This window comes from Phascolarctos cinereus, unplaced genomic scaffold (genome assembly GCF_003287225.1).
Source record: "Phascolarctos cinereus isolate Bilbo 61053 unplaced genomic scaffold, phaCin_HiC Scaffold_9;HRSCAF=440, whole genome shotgun sequence".
NCBI classification, from domain to species: domain Eukaryota; kingdom Metazoa; phylum Chordata; class Mammalia; order Diprotodontia; family Phascolarctidae; genus Phascolarctos; species Phascolarctos cinereus.
In genome coordinates, this window is record NW_027556402.1 from 134,493,037 (window position 1) to 134,515,952 (window position 22,916).

Sequence of the window (22,916 nt, forward strand, 5' to 3'; positions counted from 1 at the left end):
ATTAGGATTTGGAGTTTTCCTATTTGAGCTGGTTCACACTATTCAGAGAATTTGAACCTTTAAAAAGGTTTTCCATGTTATCTGGCCTAAGCCATACTCAAAGGGAATGGATGTTCTAATGCACTCAGTAAGTTCCCCCATAAGTTTCCCTAAAGGTAGCAAATTCATCACTTCTTAAGCAATCTTTATTCTAAGTAGAGAATTGTTTTGGACAATTCTCATTAGATAATTATTTCCCCTTGATATTACTTCCCTACATAAAGGGAGAAAAATAGATGTTTAAACAATTTTGTTTTAGCACAAACCAAATGGAAAACACTGACTGCGACCACTTAGAAGTTTCATGATTCTATTACTAAGCACAATATCTCAACCAATACAGATTTCCACCTCCCCATATTTTAAAAGATGCTTTTCCAGTTCTGCTTTGTTGCCAGACCAGAGTCATGATAGACATCAGAACTAACGCACAACCATCAATACCCATGTGCAAATAGATTATAATATTCTTTATTAGTTTAAAAATTATTCTTAGATATACTGATGCCTGCTAAGAGCAGGGATATGATACATCTGGAAGTATTCATTCCTTAACAGAGGACTAGTAGGAGCTCACTGAGTTTTTAATTGAATTGAACAGCAACATACAGAACCAATGTTTCATGTCAAACTTCATGCTTTCAGTTTTATTTAACATTTTTACTTTATCATAATACAATCTATTTTAATCCTGAACTAATTGAATTGAGGTCTAGGATATCAGCTATATTGGTATGTCTACTGTAGTAGAGTTAATAAGTTCAAATTCAAGGTATATGTTTCAAGGATTTATTAAATGTCTATTGTATATAAGGAATTGTGCTAGTCACTAGAGATAGGAAGGTGAAAAGAAATATTGTTGTTTAATGGGCATGTTTCAGAATAAACCTAAAAATCACAGTGTTGTTACTGAGGAAACACTTAATATACAAATATTTCAAGCTAGTATTACTTAAGTGAGAAAAATAGAATAAAATGCTAGAAATTATTCAAGCAACACCTCTGATTTTACAAAATTAGTTTGTTAAAAAAAAAACCTTTGTTTATGGATTTATGAATAGAAATGAGTGTGAAAATGAATAAATCAACATGTGCATTGATTTAATACCTAGAAGTTATAATGCCCTTAATTTTCACATGCTCTTCCCTTAAAACTTCAGTAGCAAAAATAATTCCAAAATAAGTTATATTGTTTAAATCAAATGATTTTTTAAATGTCTAGAAGAATGAGAAAATAGAAAGCCATTGAACTTTGATGTCAGAAGAGCAGGGTTTTAAGATCACAACTTTGCCCCTGATCATTTGCTTCAACTATGGCAAGTTATGTGACCTCTTTAAGTTTCAGCTTTCTCAGTTGTAAAGTGCAGATAATAGTCAACAGGCATTTATTGAATAATAAAAATAATAGCTAACATTTATATAGTGCCTACTAAGTGCCAAGAACTGTGCTAAGTGCTTTACAGACATTACCTCTTTTGGTTTGTACAATATTGTTGGGAGGTAGATGATAATATTATTCCCATTTCATTGATGATGAAACTGAGACAAACATAGATTAAAGGACTACTCCAGGATCACAAATATAATAAGTGTCTTAGGCTGAATTAATATATGCAAGTAGTTATTCTATGCAAGCCACTGTGCTAAGTGATGATTACACAAAGAAAGGAAAGGATAATACCCGCCCTCAAACAGATCACATTATAATGTGGGAGACAATATATAAATAAATCATCGCTTTTAAGATATTCACAGAATATATGGAAGGTAACCTCAGAGGAATAGGTACTAGTAAATAGTATTTACTAGGTAAAGCCTTCTACAAAACGTGGGTTTTGAACTGAATATTGAAAAAATGGAGGGAAGCAAAGGGGTGGAGGTAAGGAGAATTCTCCAATTCAAGGAACAGATAGTAGGCCAGCAGAGCTCCATTATAGACCACATGGAGGGGAATATTGTTGTTTTTTGTCCTTTATTCTCAAAGAGGACCATGACATCAGGGAGGTGATGCCATGAAATGCAAGTGAATTGGATTTAAGTGAGGGAAGGCTATGCAAAGTCACCAGACTCACTTTCTCCTTCAAGGCCATCTAGGTCTAGTGGCCAGTATAGATCAGGATAACTAGAGACAGCTTTAGATGCAGTGGGAGACCTTGGCCTTTTCAAGCTAAGGTCTTTAACATGTCTCAGTTTGACTGAGGCAACACGCATTCAGTGATAAAGGCTTAATAAGAATTGAGGCAGAGAATGGCCTCTTTACTTAGTCAAAAGGGGCTGACCAATGGGAATCAAACTGGAACTGGTTAGTTCAGCAAAACAGCCTGCCTTCCTTCCATCTTTCCTTCTTTTCTTCCTTCCTTCCTTCCTTCCTTCCTTCCTTCCTTCCTTCCTTCCTTCCTTCCTTCCTCTTTCTCTCCCTCTCTCTCCACTTCCTTCTTTCCCCTTCCCTTCCCTCTGTCCACATAGGGTATCATGCCCTTACTTGCTGGTGCTCTGCCCAAAGGGAATGTAAATTTTTAACCTCTGAAAGCTTTTTTGCTCTTAAACACTAATCTTAGCCCCAAATCATTCTGATATTCACCAAGACTGTCTTTGAAAAAAGAGATAAGAAAATGTATGGGGGTAGGGTGGGAGGGACATAGTATAAGACTAGAAACAGTAAGGGACCAAGCTATGAAGAACTTTAAATTTCAGAGTATTATCATGAGGCCACATATAAAACTGCTTTATAATCACAAAATTCAACATAGATATGAGCTATTCTTATGACATAAAATTATTTCATTAGTAGGACTAGCAGATAAAATATTGCCTATAATTTAAGGAAGTTAAACATCACTTTCGCAAAGGTTCTGTGATGACAAAAGAGGCTCAGGCTAACTGATACTGGAGTCCATCCATAAAAATAAGCTATTTCATGAGTTTTAAACAACATTGAAGGTTAATAAAATAGTTTGTCAATATTTGTGTACCTTTCTAAAATTAATATTTTTTAAAGAGGATAGTTTTAACTTAAAGTTTGGGGAGCTAGGAAGACAAACAATCCTGTCAGGCCAAAAAGTCATAGAATTCTAGCTGAATAGTTTGCCTGGTAACTAGTTGGTGGGTATATAGACCCTCCAAACCCTTTCAATTCAATTCAAGTAAACTTTGATTAAACATTTACTATTTGTAAAACCTTGTACTAGGTACTATGAATAAAGAGATTAAGGAAAAGATCTTCTACTTCCTGAATGCTATGTTGTATCTATATTTCTCTGTCTGAACTGTTTGCTCTCAGCAGCTTCACTATTTTCTGAGCTCTAGTTAGGTCTATAAATTATTATAGAGTTAGTAAAATTGGTCAAAAGTGAATTGAACTACTTCATAGCATAATCTAGAAACTTTTCACAAAGCAAGTACAGCATATTTACAGTTTTAATTCTTATGCACTTATTTAGGCAGCACATAGATTTGAGAGACAATTATTATTTATATTGGATTGGCTTCACCATTCAAAACAGTTGAACCCTTTCTGTGGATAGACCAGTCTTTGTAAGATATGCCAGGTTATCTCATCTGGAAGAACCAATCATGATCTAGATGTATGTGCCTGGAAAAAAATAACACCTAATAATTTTTAAATTTATTTGCCAATTTGCCAATTCATTTTGTAAGATTTTTGTGCAGGAAGTTATTTATTTCATGATTTATTGGCATTCCCTGAAGATATTCATCTGTGGAATAAGCAAAATTCCCTGGGAGGCATTATGCCAGCTGTTATAGGGAATCACTTTGGACAAATAAATTTTCAGTTTTCTGAAAATGACATTAAATGACATGGTCATTTAAGCAGTCCACACAATAGATTTAATGTTGGATACTATCAATTACTTTTGAAAAGATAATCAATCATGTCACCAAATCTCAAGTTGAAAATATATGTATTAAGAATAGCAGCAAAAGGGAAACTAGGTGGTGTATTGGATAGAGCACCAATGCTGAAGTCAAGAGGACCTAAGTTCAAATCTGATCTCAGACCAAACACTTGACACTTGCTAGCTGTGTGACCCTGGGCTAGTCACTTAACCCCAACTCCCTAAAAATAAGAATAATGGCATGAATATTCCATTTTGTGGCCCATGGTGATTTTTGTTGCTCTTTCAGTTCCTTTTTATAATTCATTCTAATGCTGTCTTTAGATTGATTTTCTTTTTATTCTCACAGCCATTGACTATTTAACCAAATGTAGAGTTGTCCAATATGTTGTCATAAAGCCATAGGTTTCTCTTTCTGATTTCAGGGGTACTCACCTAAAAATTGAGGAAAATATGATTAATATTTGAAGAATAATGAAGTTTATATATTAATAAACATTATCTATATTTGAATTGATGATATTAAGTGAAATACAATTTAGCAATGGAGATGGATATTGGAGCTTTCATTTGATTATTTTATGAAATTCCAAGTTGAGGAAACTCTTCTAATTCAGGATGGCACCTTCAATGAAACTTATAGACATATAGCATTTCCTAATTTAAGTGAAATACTTAGAGTCACATAGAGGCAGGATTTGGACCCAGGTCTTTCAGAATCCAACACAAAATACTATTTTAATATTTTCTAGGCATAGTAACCTTTATTATTGTTGGCATGATCAGTAAAGTTATAATGATAGAATGTATTGAGTTAAGATAAAAATTACATCCAATTATACCATCTTTACAGGGCAAAAGTTTACATATATATATATATATATATATATACATACATATATATATGTGTGTATATATATATATATACATACATATATATATGTGTGTGTGTGTGTGTGTGTGTGTGTGTGTGTTTGTATACATATATCTGTGATATAACTAGAAAAATAGAATAACATCCAGATGTAGAAAAGAAAGAAGGAAAACAATGGTATCCATACTAGCTTTGGAATCAGAGGCCCTAGTCTGGTTGCTATCTTTTGACCAGGACAAGTCAATTAACATTATCCAGTTTCAGTTTTCTATGTGTATGTTTAGGAAATTGGAGTAGACATTGTCTTCCAATTTCAAGTCAATGAGTATATAAGCTATGATGTTGTTTCCATGTATTTTATGACCTCATAGTTGGGAGGAGTTGATAGCAATATTCCTCTTTAATGTGTTCTACCAACGAGTCATTATTTAGGTTAGCAGATTCTGTAAAAATGTGAATACTTTTTCAGAAAACTAAGCTAACAGATCATTTGCACACTCAAGTGCGAGTTAATTTAATAAGATGATCAGGTCTAAACTAAGGCTTAGTTAAAATCAGCATTTGTCACTGAATGGAAGTATTGATTGAAATAATGAAGAAGGGCAGATTTAGTAAGGAAGGGACAGAGAAAAGTAGGAAGCTATTGTTACCTTAAGTATGTTAGGGTGACTTTGAATTTTAGTTCTAGCACATAATACATGGGTCTAAGACATAACTAAGGTGAGCAATTTCACTTTTGTGGGCCCCTGTTTCCTCTTAAATGAAGGATTAATAATATGTTATTTTATTGAATTATATGAGTGGTTCTTGACCTTGGTTGTTCATGGCAGTCTGGTAAAATTCTGAAATCTATGGATGCCCTCTCAGCATGTTTTTAAATACAAAAACTGAAATAAATAGGAATATAACCAAATTACATCGAAATAGTTATCAAAAAAAATTTAAAACAAGTTTATGGAACCAGCTTCAGAAACCCTGAATTAAATGATAATGACTGCTTAAAATCTTATGAATTATGTGCAGGTTCCTGAGGACCAAGCAAAAGAGGAAAAGGGTAGAAAATAATTCAGATCCAAGAGAGAGGGGAAAAAAAGACAAATAAAATATGACTCATGGAATATTGCCTATACTCAGTTGCAGCTGGAATTCCATTTAGCATCTTGATTGAATTGAAAGAGTACTGTAGGCAGAGGATTTAAGTTTTCGTCTTGGTTTGGTTACTTTCTTCTTTTTTTCATTAGACAAGTCAATGCCAATATCTGGACCACAGTGTGCACAGAATGACTACATGGGAGTTGAATTATAAAAGAAACATAATGTCTTTTATCACTCTAAATTTTATGATGTTAGTACTATCCTATTAGTATGTAATATGCATCATATTATAATAATAAGAGAATAACATTTACAACTATTTCATACATCTTTTGGTTATGGATATGAAACTTTTGTTAGGTATTTTAAAGTTTTTAAGGATTATTTCCTCCAGATATCATTATATGAGAAGAAATGCAGAGCTTCAATATGAGGAAAAGGATATTTTACTCACTAATGATTTGTGGGGAGGAAAAATAATAGATTTTAGTTTTTCCTCCAATATAATTGCTTTTATAGTAATATGTTTAACATACTTCAATTCTTTATGTCTAGAGAAAATGTAATTGATGATCATTTTTTATTAAATTTTTGCTTTTTAATTCAATTAATTTGTTTATTTTTGGTTTTCAACATTCACTTCCATAAGCCTTTGAGTTTTAAATTATCTCCCTCTCCCTACCTGCCTCACTCCCCAAAACAGCATGTAATCTGATTCTACATATATATTCCTATTAAGCATATTTTCAAATTAGTCATGTTATAAAGAAGAATTAGGACCAATAGGAGGAAGCACAAGAAAGAAGAAACAAAATAAAACAGAAGAGAAAAAAGAGCAAATAGTATGCTTCTATCTTCATTCAAACTCCACAATTCTTTCTCTGGATGTGGATAGCATCTTCTAACATGGGACTTTTACAAATGTTTTAGATCCTTTCATTGCTGAGAAGAGCTAAGTCTATCAAAGTTAGTCATCACACAACATGGCCTGTTACTGTGTACATTGTTCATGTCACTCAGCATCAGTCCATATAAGTCTTTCCAGGTTTTTCTGAAGTCTGTCTGCTCATCATTTTTTACATCCATTACATCCACATACCATAACTGGTTTAGCCATTCTCCAATTGATGGGCATCTCCTCAATTTCCAATTCATTGTCACCACAGAAAGAGTTGCTATAAATATTTTTGTACATGTGTTTTACAATGCTTATTAGTATTATTAGTAATGGTATTCTTTATGTTTTATTTTTTGTGTTTCTTCCTATTTATTCTCATCTTTATCTTATTTTATTTTACTTTTTTTATTTTATACTATAAGTATCAGTACTTCAGTCATTCAGAAGGAGTGTTACGCAGTTATATATCTGAACTCCTTCAGGTACTTGGACAACCATTTAGGTCATAAATCAAAAAAACACCATTAAAGCACTATTTTTACTGTATACTAAAAAATAAAACTTAGAAAATTTAAGGTATTTTCCTAAGGACCACAAAAAAGTGTGGAGTGAAATCATAAAATAATAGAACTAGAATGGATTTTTGTGGTCATCTAGTATGTTAAAAAGTTGCATTTGTTATGTGTAACTTTTTCAAGTTTGTACATCTCCTGAGACAACTGTTTTCTGTAGTTTCTGCAAATGACGTGGTAGGAAAAATTGATTTGTGAAAGTTACTTGAAGTGATGGATAGAGATAAGACAGGGAAAAGCACATAATGCAGTATTAGCACATCCTACCTACATATTTTATACAAAGTCCATGTAAAGGCAATAATTAGACAATATTGGTATAAACAAAAAGCAGTTGAGTCATAGAAAAAATGGACAATCATAGAATCATAGAAATAGAATTCCAGGGAATATCAAAGGTCATGTAAGTCAAATGACCCTCATGCTACAAATGAGGAAGCTGAGGACCATGGGAGTTAAATGAACTTGGTCAAGATCACAAAGGCAGTAAGTGGTAAAGCCATGTTTTGAAAAGGGATCATCAGAATCTCAAATCAGAAGTTTTTCACCTCACATGATGTTAATCTTAATTTCACAAGACAAACCTTTATCAACTTTATGACAACTATATCTTTCTTCCTCTTCTCTTTCTCCTCTCTCCTTCTTCTTCTTCTTCTTCTTCTTCTTCTTCTTCTTCTTCTTCTTCTTCTTCTTCTTCTTCTTCTTCTTCTTCTTCTTCTTCTTCTTCCTCCTCCATTTATTTTGAGTTCCATAACCTCTCCCTCCTTTGTATACTCTCCTCCACCCACTGAGAAGGCAAGCAATATTACATCAAATATACATGTGAAATCATGCAAAATATATTTCCATATTAACCATGTTACAAAAGAAGCGAAAACTTAAGTGAGAAAATTATACTTCATTTTTTTGCCCAGATTGTTGCTCAGATTTCATTCTCTCTGGAAGTGTGTGTGTGTGTGTGTGTGTGTGTGTGTGTGTGTGTGTGTGTGTATTTAATCATGGTCATTTAGAATTGTATTGAGTCAATAAAATATCATTGTATTGATCAGAGTAGCAAAGTCTTTCACAGTTGATCATCATTTCAGTAATGTTATTACTGTGTACAATGATCTCCTATTCTCACTATTCTCATTAATCACCTATTCTTACTTCACTTCACATCAGTTCATGAAGGTCTCAGCATGTTTTGCTGTTGTTTTTCTGACACCAAAATTCTCATTTTTCTATTTAGCAAAATAGTATTCCATCAACATCACATGCCACAGCTTGGCCAGCTATTCCACAATTGATGAACATGATCTCAGTTTCAAATTCTTTCTCACAACAAGCAAAGCTGAAATAAATGCAGACATACTAGTGGTATTGCTTGATCAAAGCATATATACAGTTAGTACTTTGGGCATAGTTTTACATTATTATACATAAAAGTTGGACCAGTTTACTACTGTTCATTAGTGTACCTATTTGTCCTCAATCTCTCCAACATTTGTAATTTCTTGTGGTTGTGAGGTGGTACATGGCAGTTGTTCCAATTTGTATTTCTCTAATCGAAAGTGATATGGAACATTTTAATATTATTATAGATAGCTTTGATTTCTTTTGTCACATGTAATTTTTATTGCATCATGATCTGAAAAGGATGCTTTTAATATTTCTGCCTTTCTGCATTTGATTATGAGGTTTTTATACCCTAATATGTGATAAATTTTTGTGTAGTGCCATTAACTGTTGAGAAAAAAGTATATTGATTTCTATCTCCATTCAATTTTCTCCAGAAGTCCTTAATATCTACTTTTCAAAAATCTGATTCTCTTTAATCAGGCTCATATATAGACACATGCATTCATATGCATCTATGTAAGAATGTAGTATACTTGTTTGACCTCTGTTTCTGGGAAGGTGGATAACATCTTCCTTCATAAGTCCAAATCTTTCCATATTTTTCTAAGTCCACAAACTCATCATTTCATAAAAAAGCAATATTCCAACTTTATAGTTACTTTAAATGTTTAAAAGTGATTAATATCACTGACTTATAATGTACTTTCCTGTTTTTCTCTTTTGATTAAATCTATTTTAGCTTTGAATTTTTCTGAGATCATGATTACTATTCCTGCTTTTCTTTCCCTTATGAATTCTACTCCTGATCTTTATTTTATATTTGTGTGAATCTCTTATTTCCTATCCCTCCTGACCCCTCTATTTTACTTCTACCTTTTACCTTGTCCTACTGTTACTTAACCTGGTCCCTCTGTAGGGTCCAAAATTCCCCTGCACAGGAATATTTGTGGTCCTGCCACCCCAAACAGTGGGGCAAGATTGATACCAAAGAAAGAGACAATACTGTTGGGTAAATATACAGGTCTTATATAGGTCACTGTGGCCTTGTTATGGCTTTCACCAATTAAGACCCCAGACCCCCTCTCCAAAGATTCCTCCTTATCCTCTCTCACCCCTCACATACTTACCTCTTACTCTCTTGTTTCTATCTAAATTTAGAAGACTTTTATACCCTTCAAATAAATAACTCCCCTTATTGTATTCCTTCACCCTCACATTTATTTATACATTTGAAGTCTTTTATTCGCTTTTAAATGCATATGTTGTTCTCTCTTTAACCTAGACGTGATGTAATATTATTATATAATAAGTAATGAAGGATGTTATTACAGAAAAACCTAGACTTATATGAATAGATGGAGTGCAAGTGAGCACAACCAGTGAGCATAACATACAATATACATATGGAAATATAACATACAATAATAAAAAATATTATAAAGATAATCAAATTGGAAAAAAATAATAATTTAATAACTGTTCAAAACAATGACCAACCACAATTACAAAGACTCAAAATAAAACATGCTATCCACTTCTAGGTAGAGAATTGATGCACTTAGAGGACAGACTGAAATATATACATTAATATACATATGTGTGTGTGCATATATATGTATATATATATATATATACATATATATACACACACACACGTATGTATATGTATATATGTGTGTGTGCACACACATTTACATGTCTTTTATTTTTCTTTTTTTGGAGAACATGGCTAATTCAGGATTTACTTTTTGTATGACTATACATATTTCTAATGGCTTTTGCTTTTCTTGCTTTCTCAATGTATGAGAGAGAGGCACTGACAGAGGAAGAATTTGCAACTGAAAAAAAAAGAATAAAAAATTCTGTGCTTTTAAAACATAGATAATTTATACCTACAGCATTTTCTTGATCTACCAACCAGTCTAATAAGTTTGATAAAAGACTAAATGAGGTTGTTTGCCATGACTTGCTATTTATGAAGCCATGGTGATTCTTTCTGATTTCTGCTTCCTTTTCTAGATGTTTATTAACCATTTCAATTACTAGTAGTAGTAGTAGTAGTAGTAGTAGCAATAACAATAATAATAATAAATTATATGATTTTCCTAATATTCATTTTAATGCCCTCTTTGCCTTGATATAGATCAATCCCTAACTTTAATGAATTTACAAGCTAGTTCTGGAGATAAAGAAGTTCTTTTTCTTCATTTTAAAAAAAAATCAGTAGCTATTTCTAACACACTCAATAGATAACATGGGCTCCATCAGTTTAGCAGAATTAGAGATCAATTAATGTTAGAGTAATCTTGGAAAACAATACCAGAAGTGGGATTAAAGGAAAAATAGACCTTACATATAACTAACACTGACCTTATACTTTATGGTTTATAAAGCTATTTTCCTTAATATAAACTTGTGAGGTAAGCAATGAAGGCGTTATTGTTATAACAATAATAAAATTGAAGCCCAGAGTCACCTAATGACTTCCTCAGGGCCATATGTCCAAGTAAATATTCAAACCCAAGGATCACTCCTTACTCATTATTGAACACATTTCTCTAATCTAGCTCTGCCAAAACTAAACAAAGTAGTCATCTATTTGCAATCAGTTTTCAGATCAAGTACAATCTCTATATATTTTAATATCTAGTAAGAATGCCATGTGGTATAGTAGAACATGTGCTAGATCTGGTATCTTTCTCAATGCCTAGAAATCAAGACATATAAAAATTATTATAGTATAAGTGAATAAATGGTTGAATACCAGATTTACATTAGACTTAGATTTGACAGGGTTGTGGTAGTATTTGTTTATATTAATGAGGAAATCAACATGATAGAATGGAAAAGTCATCAGTTCTGGAGTTAGAGGACCTACCTTCAAATACTTATTTAGCTCCACTTATAACCTTGGCAAGCGATTTCTTCTCTGTGAGTCTTATTTTGCTCATCTACTCAATGAAAATGTTGGACTACATGGTGTTTAACATCCTTTCCAATTATAAGGTTCTATGATAATTATGTTTGCACTAGGAAGCAGCATTGGTCATGTCAGTATCATGTGCCTGGACATATGTCCATTGGGATTGTATTTAGAAAATATATTTCTCTCAAGATATTAGCAGTGGTATTACCGACGCTGCATTTGATGATATAAATAGAATCTTTGTTGACTATAGCCCTGGAAAATCTGGAAGAAACAGTTATCTTAACCAAAGTCATCACCACCTCACTATGAATCCTAAAAATTATAAAAGAGTACATCCCAACTTTAGACTGATCAATTTCTTTTATATGATATGCATTATCTTAGGTAGACAAAAGAGAGGAACAGGCTATATGACACAACTTCACAGTGTAGTTTAATTATTTTTGTCCTAGTTACTAGGAACATTCAAGATATTCATATTTAATTATAAGTACAAAACTACTTTCCTGAGTATATCACTGCAAAAATATCATTAATTTGGACTCCATTTAGATTTTGAGATTATATGAAGTGCTAGGAGGAAATACATTTTTGCTTTGTGGTATAATGTAGTATAATTTACAAACTGTAAACAGGGAAATGTAAAAGAGTACAATTAAATAGTTCAAATGCCAATATTATCAGAATTATCATGCCAATTTGACAATTTTTGTCAAGTTAATGATGTAGGGAGGTATTTCTAAACTAAAAATGGAATTTTTGATAGGTTACCATAGTTGAAGCTTGGCTGTCTCTATACCTTGCCATAGACAAAAACTATTTAGCACCTTATTTAAAGTGAGATTTTTTTTTTTTTGGCGAGAACTATAATAAATTCTCCATAGAAGTAAGAGGAATAAGTAGTCATTGACTAAGGTAGCCAAGCTATTCCATTTTTTAATGACAGCAACCATATCATTTACAGTACAACTGATACTAAAAATGAAAGAATCATATATTTTATGATGAATTCATCTTCCTCATCCTGTAGCTATCTTCAATTATTATGAAAGAGAAAAAAAGAGATATACATGAAAGAGAATAAGAATTAAATACCAAACATCATTCTTGATTTCATAAATTCAGTCTAAATTTGATAAAATTGTACATGAGTTTGGCAAATATATAAATATTTTTATATGATTTACTTGAATTGCCCCCAGAATAAGTCAAACAAATGCAAAAGTACCCATCAAATCTCAAATACACATATGGGTTTGCATTTATATAGCACTCCAAGGTTTGCAGATACTTTACCTGTGTTATCACATTTGATTCTCAAAAAAGAAAAAGCCCTCTAAGGAAGGGTCTATTATTGTTCCCATTTTATAGATGAGGAAACAAAGGCTAAGAGATGTTGAGTGACTTGACTAGGGTCACATGGTTAATAAGTGATTTGAACTTAGGTCTTCCTGTCTCCATGTCCAACCTTTTCTCAAGTTCATTCACCTTGACTAAGTTGTTGAAGCAAACTTTTGATTCCATACATTTCCATACATTTAGGATCAAATCATTTAATAAGCAAAATTGATAAATGAAAAGTTTCACTTATCTTTATGTGGTAGTAGAGTAGTGGGATCCATGCCTTATCTTGGGCTTTTTTTTTTCCTTTTCAGTTGCTGTGAATGTGGCTGTGACAGGGCTTCTTCCCTGTGCGCTGTTGCCCATCCAAGCCTAATATGGTTAGTGTTCCCTTGAGTTTTTTCACTCCTCTGTTTTACTTGCAATATACATTTTATTTCATCACTCATGTGCCCTACATTAGTGCATCTCATTAGCTAAAGATGGTTCTATGTAAAACAATATTGTTTCATTAAAATGGAGATGGTGCCCAAAAAGTGACATAATAAATGGTTCTGTAATAAATTATCCCTAACAAGATATATGAAAATACTACATGTAAAAACAGAGCCAAATATCTCTATCTACATATCAAAGCTGTCATACTGGTTCTAGTGTATAATTTATTCATTTAATTACAATTTTTAAACACTATGTACAAGATATACCACTAGGTGTTGGGGATACAAGGAAGGAAAGTTAAATCTTTTTTGCCCTTAGTGTTTTTCCATTCTGAGAGAGAGAGAGAGAGAGAGAGAGAGAGAGAGAGAGAGAGAGAGAGAGAGAAGAAGGAGAAGAGAGAGAGAGAGAGAGAGAGAGAGAGAGAGAGAGAGAGAGAGAGAGAATTGTTTTGAGAGAGAAATATAATTATTTTAATGTTGTTTTGATGTTGTTTTCTTTGGGGGAGGAAGAGAAGAATATATATTAATAACCAGATGAATTGAACAAAGGCTTCATGTAAATAGATATACTTGAGCTGAGATCTGAAAGAAACTAGCAATTCAAAGAAACAGTGGAGAAAAGGAAAGATGACCATGTATGGGAGACAATCTGTAGGAATGTACAGAGATACGATTTAGAATGCCATGTTGGGGGAACAGAAATTCACGCAATTTGGCTACAAATAAGGAATATGTAGGGTGATAGTACTAATGTGAAATCAGTTTTAAAAGGTTAGAACAAGATTATAAAGGATTTTCAGATTCACACATTGAAGTTTTCATTTTATCCTAGAAGTAGGGAACCACTAAACATTCTTGATGAGGGTAATATAGCATCTGACTTGTGCTTTAGTTATATCTGTTTGGTAGTTCTATGGAGAATAGATTAGTAATGGGAAATACTTGATATAAGGAAATAAATTAAAAAGCTGTTAGAATTGGCCAGGTGAGAGAATATGAGGGCCTGACCTAGTCTGGTGACCATGTGACTAGAAAGATCAGGGTGAGTGTGAGATTCGTTGAGAAGAGATCAATAGATTTTAGCAAATAATTGGATATAGGGGTGGAAATATGGGAAAAAGAAAAAGGATTAACAAATGGAAGTAGAAGTGATGTCATATCCATTCTACATTTGGCATGCTTTCCATGGAGCAAGAGTCATATCATATCTAAAAGCATCATATTACTGCTCTCAAGGAGAATTGATTTTACCTTTCCTTTAGAAAGAACCATGCAACTGACATGCAATATTGTTTTTCTTACATTTGTATACAGTCCATATGTGTTTGAAACAAGTGATACATAAATATCTCCCAAACAGCAAAATTGCTAGTGACCCACTTATTCTAGTTGGCAGGTATATATTTTATATTTTTATATAGGGTTAATATTTTTAGTCAAAATTTGATCAAAGTTAAAATCTTCAGAGATATATTTCATGGAATACTAGGAATCCCAGAACAATGTTTTAATATGCCATTTGCTGGGTTCCTATTATACCATCAGATTTTCAGTGATTTCAAAAGTGTATTTCTCCATAGAAAGGTGGATCCTTTACAATAAGAAGGAAAGAAAACACTGAACTGCAACCAAAGTTAGAAGGGGTTTCTAAAGTTCCTCGGTGTTGGCTGTTTCCTGAGCTTCCTGCCCACAGACTGAGGGGGAATTGAGTGGCTGATCAGACGGATATTGCAGGGATCTCTTTGCCATTGCTGTGGCAGGAATCTCTTGCTTTGCCTGTGCTTGGATCTGGGTCACAGTTCTGATGAATGGTCTTGGGGCGAGGAGGAGTGCTGGCATGGTGGAGCTTGTAGTGGCAGTTAACAGTGAATCCTCCTCACAGTTCCAAGACAGAAAAGAGTGCTTGTAGTCACTCACAGACCAGAGCACAGGCCATGAAAAGAGTAAGCACCTCCTCGCACCTTATCATACCACCTTGGAAGAACTGAAAATTTACAGTTCCCTAGAAGTATCTCTGAAAACAGCTGTACGAACCCCTGAAGCTTGGGACAGTACATTCTCCATATTGGAAGCAGACTTCTACCTGAATAAAGAGTTTATAACTCAAGTAATTGGCTGGGATCATGAGCAAACCTCTCAAGAAGTGTCAGACCACAGAATCTTTTTTTGGTAACAAAGATCAAAACATACAACCAGAAGACCACAAAGTCAAAGCTCCATATCCAAAGCTTCCAAGAAAAATATCAATCAGTCCCAGGCCTTTGAAAAGAACTCAAAAAGGTTTTGAAAAGCAAGTCAGAGAAGTAGAGGAAAAACTGGGAAGAGAAAAGAGAGTGATGCAAGAAAATAATGAAAAACAAGTCAACAGCTTGCTAAAGGAGACCCCAAAAATTACTGAAGAAAATAACACCTTAAAAAATAGACTAACACAAATGGCAAAATAGGTCCAAAAAGCCAATGAGAAGAAAAATGCCCTAAAAAGCAAAATTCGCAAAATGGAACAGGAAGTCCAAAATCTCACTGAAGAAAATACTTACTTAAATATTAGAATAGAGCAATTGGAAGCTAGTGACTTTATGAGAAATTGAGACACTGTAAAACAAATCCAAAAGAATGAAAAATTAGAAAACAATGTGAAATATCTCATTGGAAAAACAACTGACCTGGAAAACAGATCCAGGAGAGAGAATTTAAAAATTATTGGACTATCTGAAAGCCATGATCAAAAAAAGAGCCTAGACATCATCTTTCTGCAGTTCATAGTGTAGAAAATTATTTCAGTTGTAAAAATCTTCAAGATAAAGTTAAGTAGATTGTATGCATTAAATTATTTAGTTTACTCTCGTGTCTCTTCTAAAATTTGGAGTGTCCATAATGAATCACAAGGATCTGAATTTTTATAAATCTTCCTATTTTTTTCCAATATGTAAAGCTCTGAGTTTTGTGCCTCAATTTTTTCTATGACTTTAACAATATTTGAATACATAAGGACTAGTAACTAAATTGTGTATCATGGTTAATGTAGTGTCCTACCAAATTAAATTTTATTTTTTTAAGTAAATTGTGGTATTCACATAGTAAGTGGATAGATAAGTCCCACCTCTGACACATTCTATGGCCTTAGGCAAATCACCTAATTCCTCATTTCCCAAAGTCAATTCTCTAAAACTATAAATTGTAAAGAAGTGACTGACCTGCTTTAACTGTGAAAGTTCCTCCCAATACTGGGGAAATGAAAGGTTTGGTTTAAAAAAAAAATTCTGCCAAGCAAAGTGCTTAGCTTCGAAAACACAAAGGCAAATCTGAGTTTCTGCTTTCAAGGAGCTTACATAAAACTAAGGGATGGAGACACAATAGAGACACAAATAGGAGACACAAACTTTCTCAGTGGGAACCTGAAGAAATCAATTAATGGATACTATATACCAAATCAGCCCTTGTAAGGTGAATGAGGCATATTAGGAAAACAAATTCAAAAACAATTTGAAAACAGAAAAAACTGTTATGGACAATTATGGCCGACTTGTATTATAAAGCAAAGATATTTTCTCAAAATGTCAATCCAAATTTAAGAGAGAGGAGAAAAATAACTGTTTCACAACTTAAAGACTAAATAAGTAGTGAGAAGATGTATAAATGGCCTAAAGAATCCCTTCAAAGTTGATTTCTTGTAAGATGAAAGTAGATCATTGTTAAAATTGCTATTTAATTTTACTTATAATTACTTAGAACAGAGAAAAACCCACCTAAAATATATTGTGGGAAATAATGAAATCTACTACCATTTGAAGACTTCCAAATTATCATAATGAGCAAACCAGAAAAAAAAAAAAAACAGGCCCAAAATAGGCGTGCTATGGTAGTGGTTGTGTAAGGATAAATCAACTTAAAAGCTGAAGAAATAGACAATCAATATTATTGGTTATTTTATTAAAAGATAAGGAAATCTAAGCTCTTTGGAAATACTGTCTTTTATAAAAGCCTACTTTAAGAACTAAGGAAGGCTTTTTGGTTTGGTGAATAGAGCCTTCTCAATAATAGAAATCCAGTTTTAAAATGTTGGTATAATAATGTGTCTGAATCTTCCTAAAATTTATTCCATTAGTGTCTGTGTCTACTTTGGGACCTGAAAATAATAAAGTAAGCAGAATTATTCAACTAGGATAACATGACCAACCAAGTTATTTTTTCACAGTAATCCTAAATCATGCTGTTGGATCTGAGGGTATTATGGAACATCATTTGAAAACACTATTCTAGGTCCTCTTTAGAACCTTGTTGTCTCAAAACTACCTCAAAACTCTACAAAAACCAAGGCTACCTTGACAACTCTCCTAGCATAAGGCACACTTTGTTTCCTCAGATTTGTTGATGGCCTTTAACAGAGGATTAAAACTCCAATTCCTCCATTTTCCTAGTGTCACTTGATTCGATATCAGTAAAACAGACAAGGGAGAAATAGGCCTTCTTGTGAAGATATTTTATTGTCAAAGAGCTTTTGTGGGCAAAATCTTACTCTAGGACTATGAAATGCAAGTATAGAAATTTCAAAATGACTAAATAGAAAAAGGAACTTAAATTACACAAATAATAAAGTTTTACCACAGTGCTTACTAGCATATATAAAACCTTGCCCTTCTTAGTAAACATAATCTTGTGAGCATCAAGAAATTATATATTTTTGAGGTTGATTCTGGCTTATATTAGTAAGTATGGAAATACCTGACTCCACTTCAACAGTTTCAATGGCCAGAGAATGTGATTGCATCTTTCCATTGTAATTCTGGTGAATCTGTGGAAGGTATGGCTAAAATACTGGATTCCAGATGGACCTAGAGGGGAAAAAAACTGCTCCTGGTAATGCTGTTGCTAGGTCACAACGGGAAGAATGCTTTTGCAGTTGGAACTACCAGAGGACATCACACCAGACCCTCTGGATTCAGGGCCTTGTATCACACCAGCCCCTCTTGACTCAGGTCCTATGAACTTAATTAATTGTGACAGAAACATACTTTGGTTCATCTCCACAGTTCTTGGTAAGGACTAACTTGTAATAAATAAGAAAGCAGTATCCAGAATTGTGATGGATGAATGAATGAAATGCAATTATTAAATATATAAAACAGATACTGTACACAAGGTCTCATAGATAAAAGATATAGGACACAGTCCTTGTCCTCTGGAAGCTTATATTCAAATGGGGGAAAAAAACAAAGAATGTGGACTATTGTCATTAACGTTTAAATGTGTTTATATCTTTTGAAAATGATACTTTTTTATAGTAAAATGCTACCTCAAGGACTTAGAAAGAGGATGATTTTTTGATTCTTTTGGTGAATAAAGCCATGATCCCTTTCCTATTATTTTAGTTTTTAAACTTCATGTTAAAACAGGAATAGTGATTAGAGCCATGGAAAAGTCTTTGTCATGCCCTTTTCAGAGGTAATGACATTTTATATTTTTTACTATTGCCAGAGCAAGAGGTAGAAATATACTAGGTGTGGTGTACAAAGTTATACGTGTATGGCAGGTGGGTGGATGGATGACAAAATGTACTTCAAAATGTGCTGGAGATGGTTAGTTGTGAAACCACGTCTAGTTTCTAGTTACTATCAGACCAATCAAACTCCAGCCCCAGACAAGAACTCCAAGTTGAGTGTGGATTAAGTCAAGCAACAAGAGAGGCCTGATCATTCCTGGGGACAGAGCATCAATTTTGAGAGTTGGCTTATATTACAAATTCTGCCATTTGTTTAATGTGTGACCATGAAAAAGAAATCCCTTCCTCTCTCATGCTGCTACTGTTATTGTTCTTCTTGTGGTTATAATTAACTAATATGTGAAATGAAGAGATTGGACTAAATAATCTCCACTTTTTTTCTTTCAGTTTTAATGAAAGTGTTTAGCTAAATCTAAAAAGTGATGGTCAAAAATATATAGATTCTTAACCCAAAATCCTTGTTTATTTTTCATTGAATATTGGAAATATCCTCACCCTGCTGGTATGTCACTTCTGTCTGTTTTTTATGGCAGTTTTAGTAGTAAGATCTGCTTCTTTAAATTCTGTGATATAGTAATCACTATTTAAGGCATTGTCTTGGATCATTCTAAATGCTACATAGCTCATTTAAGAGATATGTTTAGAAGTCTTTGTCATTAATTCCACCCTGAATGCATATCTAGAGCACAGTATTAAAAACTGTAGTTCAGAGAGTGATGGTGGAATTGTGTACTACAGACTATTGATTTCATGATATTGATTTCAGATATGAATTATAAATCTTTCAATTGTTGCTGCTGATAAGAAGTCCTCTTTCCTTCACCAAAAATAAAAAAAAAATACATACATCTACATCTATACATGGACATAAATATGTATACACCCACACATTTTACCTGCTAGCTATGAAAGATATATAAATTAAGAATTAAAAAAAAAGTTGGACTTGGAATAAGGAAGATGTGAATTCAAATCCTGCCTCTGACATCTCCTGAATTACCCTGGGCAAGTCATTTAAACTGTTTTTGCCTGTTTTTTCACATCTAAAATGAACTTTATGGCCTCTATGATCTTATCCATCTCTTGCTCAATGATGTTATTATAATCATCTAGGAAGGCTCCACACTTTACCTCTTTGACTCTCTCTGTATTTTCAACAGTCTTTCAAGTGTGTTTCAAGTATGCCATAGTCTGGGGTGGGGAACCTGCAGCCATGAGGCCACATGTGTCTTAGTCTTACATAAGCAGAAGGAAATAATACTTTATGGTAAATATTTGTCTTCATAGATTTTCAAGAATACAGAACATATCTGCAGAGGATAGTCTGTACTGTTTGCTTCAAGACAGTGCAGTCTCTCTACATAGGACCCAAGAATTGAACTGAACAACATCAAATACTTCAGAGTATCCATAAATTATCATTTTAAGGATAGATCTTTTTTAAAAATTAAAATATAGGTACAGCTAGGTGGCGCAGTGGATAGAGTACCGGCCCTGAAGTCTAGAGGACCTGAGTTCAAATCTGGTATCAGACCAAACACTTGACACTTACTAGCTGTGTGACTCTGGGCAAGTCACTTAACCCCAATGCCTAAAAAAAAAATAAAATAAAATATATACCTTTTTTCCAGCATTATTGCTGCTGATTATCAGTAAGCTGATGAATACTAGGCTGTCCTATATAATTGAACTGTGCTATCTCAGAAGTATTCTGGGCACAATCCCATCCAAAATAATAATGATAATGATAAACAACTAATATTGTATCTCATAGTCCACTCCAAACCTCCCACTTTCAGCTCACTGTTCCATTACTGATGATGTCAGGGATTTTACCTTACAGAATTTCATGTTTTTTTTTAAACCTAAGGATTTTCCCTTAAAGGTGATAATGTTCATAATGCTTGAATATTGGACATATTTTCCTTACTGTACAGGTATAAGTATATCATTTAGAAGATGCAATATTTGCTCTTTTGACAAGATCATCTATTCATTTTGTTTTTAATAATGTAATTGTTATGAGATAAAGATTTTCTCTTCTGATATAATAATGTACTTAAAAATAATGTAAACTTCACGAATGATAACTGCTTTTAGCAAGAGGAGCACATCAAATCTGGCAAATTCATACTGGGAAGCAGAAATGTACATTTTAACAATAAACTGATTCCCTATTTCTAGTGAGAGAGTATAGCTTGCTAGTTCAATTCTTAAATCAAAGATTTAAACATCAGAACTCAAATATATTGTTTTCAATGTAACGAAATTTTTTTTTCCGCAATACTTTCCTACATGTGTATTGCAAACCTCTCTTCCTGAAAAGATAATAATATTTATACTCAGTAAAACCTGTTTATATTAAGTCTGCAAATGTATAGCTAGAGCACTTAAAAGAAAAGGGCTTTTGAAAATCCCATATTCCCCACATTACCTTTTTTGGCATATTTTCAATATGCTTACATCGAATTCAAGCATATGTCGACCTATTACCTTGACTCATTAGCTTCTGTGTTTTCATGTCTTTTCCTGCTTCCTTAGAGAGGCTCAAGTGGTAAGGGAAATGGAATTCTGTATGCTGATTGTCAGCCTAGAAATTCAGAAGCATTCAGTTTTCAAATGAGACTGATCATTCACTTACTCTATGACCTTAAACAAGTCAAATGATTTTTGTTTTCAATAACTCAGTGTTTTTATCAATGAACAAGCATAATAACATTCCAGTTTTCTCAATGTGCTGTTACTGCTGTTTAAAAAAACTGTAAAAAGGAATAATGAAGCACTTTAAAACATACAAACTATATTAGATGGTAGTTTCTGTTAATAATCTGTCTACATTTTTTTAAATAATGCCCAGATCCTGAATTTTGATATAAGCAGTTTTAACTACTGCATCTTTCTTTCAGCCAACCTTTTGCAGACATTATCTCATTAATCCTCAGAAGAAGTCTGCCTGAGAGGTAGTTGGGAATATTATCCTCCTTTATACAGTTGGGAAACCTGGGAGCCACAAAGATTAAATCCATCCCTTTGTAATAATTCTAGACTCTCGTTTTAAAGTTTTTTGTGGCAGGCAGATGTGAAGGGTGGTCAGATGTGAATAGAATATTAAATTTTAGGTGAAGGATTACTTTGTGAAAATATAACCATGCATTATTTTGAAACCACATGTTTTTCTTTATTTTTATGGATTGAGGCAAAAGCTATATTACATGTTAATTACCACTGAGGTGCTGAAAAATAAAAGGTAGCTTCTATTAAATGCTTAAATGATAATTATGAATTTGCTAGCAGATGTACTTAGACAAATATTTGCAGAGATGGATTTTTCTCATGTTTATCATATTATATATGCCATTTTATGTCATATTACATATGATATATTTCACACTATATCATATTATAAATTGTTTTCAAGTATTAAAAGTCCAATACAAGAGTAGAGATTATACAAATTAATAGGCTAAGCATCGTACCCTTTTATTTTCAAATTCATACATATCTGTTCTTAAAGCAAATTCTTAATTTATGGAATCCAAATTTATCAAAATTTTTGGGGAGTGGAGAATTTTATATTTTTTAAAATATGTTTTATTTGATAGGATATTTAGGAAGTGAAAATGTGAAAATACTATTTAATCTTTTTAATATGAAATCACATAACTTCTCTTTTTGCTCTTTATATTGATCAATATTTTTCACTGATGAATGATTACGCTCCATTATATTCAGGAGTTTGCAGTAGGTGAATAATTATATTATTTTTTGTACTCATCCCTAATTTAAATAAAAAATACATGTGCAACTAAGAAGATTTTATTTACTTTTAGACATATGAAAGAGTCAGCATATATTAATTGTACCTTCTATTTACCTCACTCTGTCTCTGAAGAGCTCAAAACGTCTTTGGAGTCAGCAGGGATACTAGTATCTCATTTTGAAAAGAACAATAATATAACCCACATTCTCAGCATTTGCTTTCAAGATAAATAGTTATCCCTATTCACTGTATCATTATTATTATTTAATT

At 32.9% G+C, this 22,916-nt stretch overlaps 1 protein-coding gene across 9 annotated transcripts in view; it reads left to right on the plus strand.

The window, feature by feature from the left end:
* The window catches only part of EPHA5 (EPH receptor A5), a 493,180-nt gene that overhangs the window by 417,139 nt on the left and 53,125 nt on the right, over positions 1-22,916 (plus strand). For 4 of the 9 annotated variants that reach the window (XM_020999825.2, XM_078148799.1, XM_020999824.2 and 1 more), the window contains one exon: positions 13,261-13,326. The exons of the other annotated variants lie outside the window; for them this stretch is intronic. In XM_020999825.2, the coding sequence (XP_020855484.1) occupies positions 13,261-13,326 (66 nt within the window). The remainder of the gene's footprint in view (positions 1-13,260; positions 13,327-22,916) is intronic. 9 annotated transcript variants of the gene reach the window in all.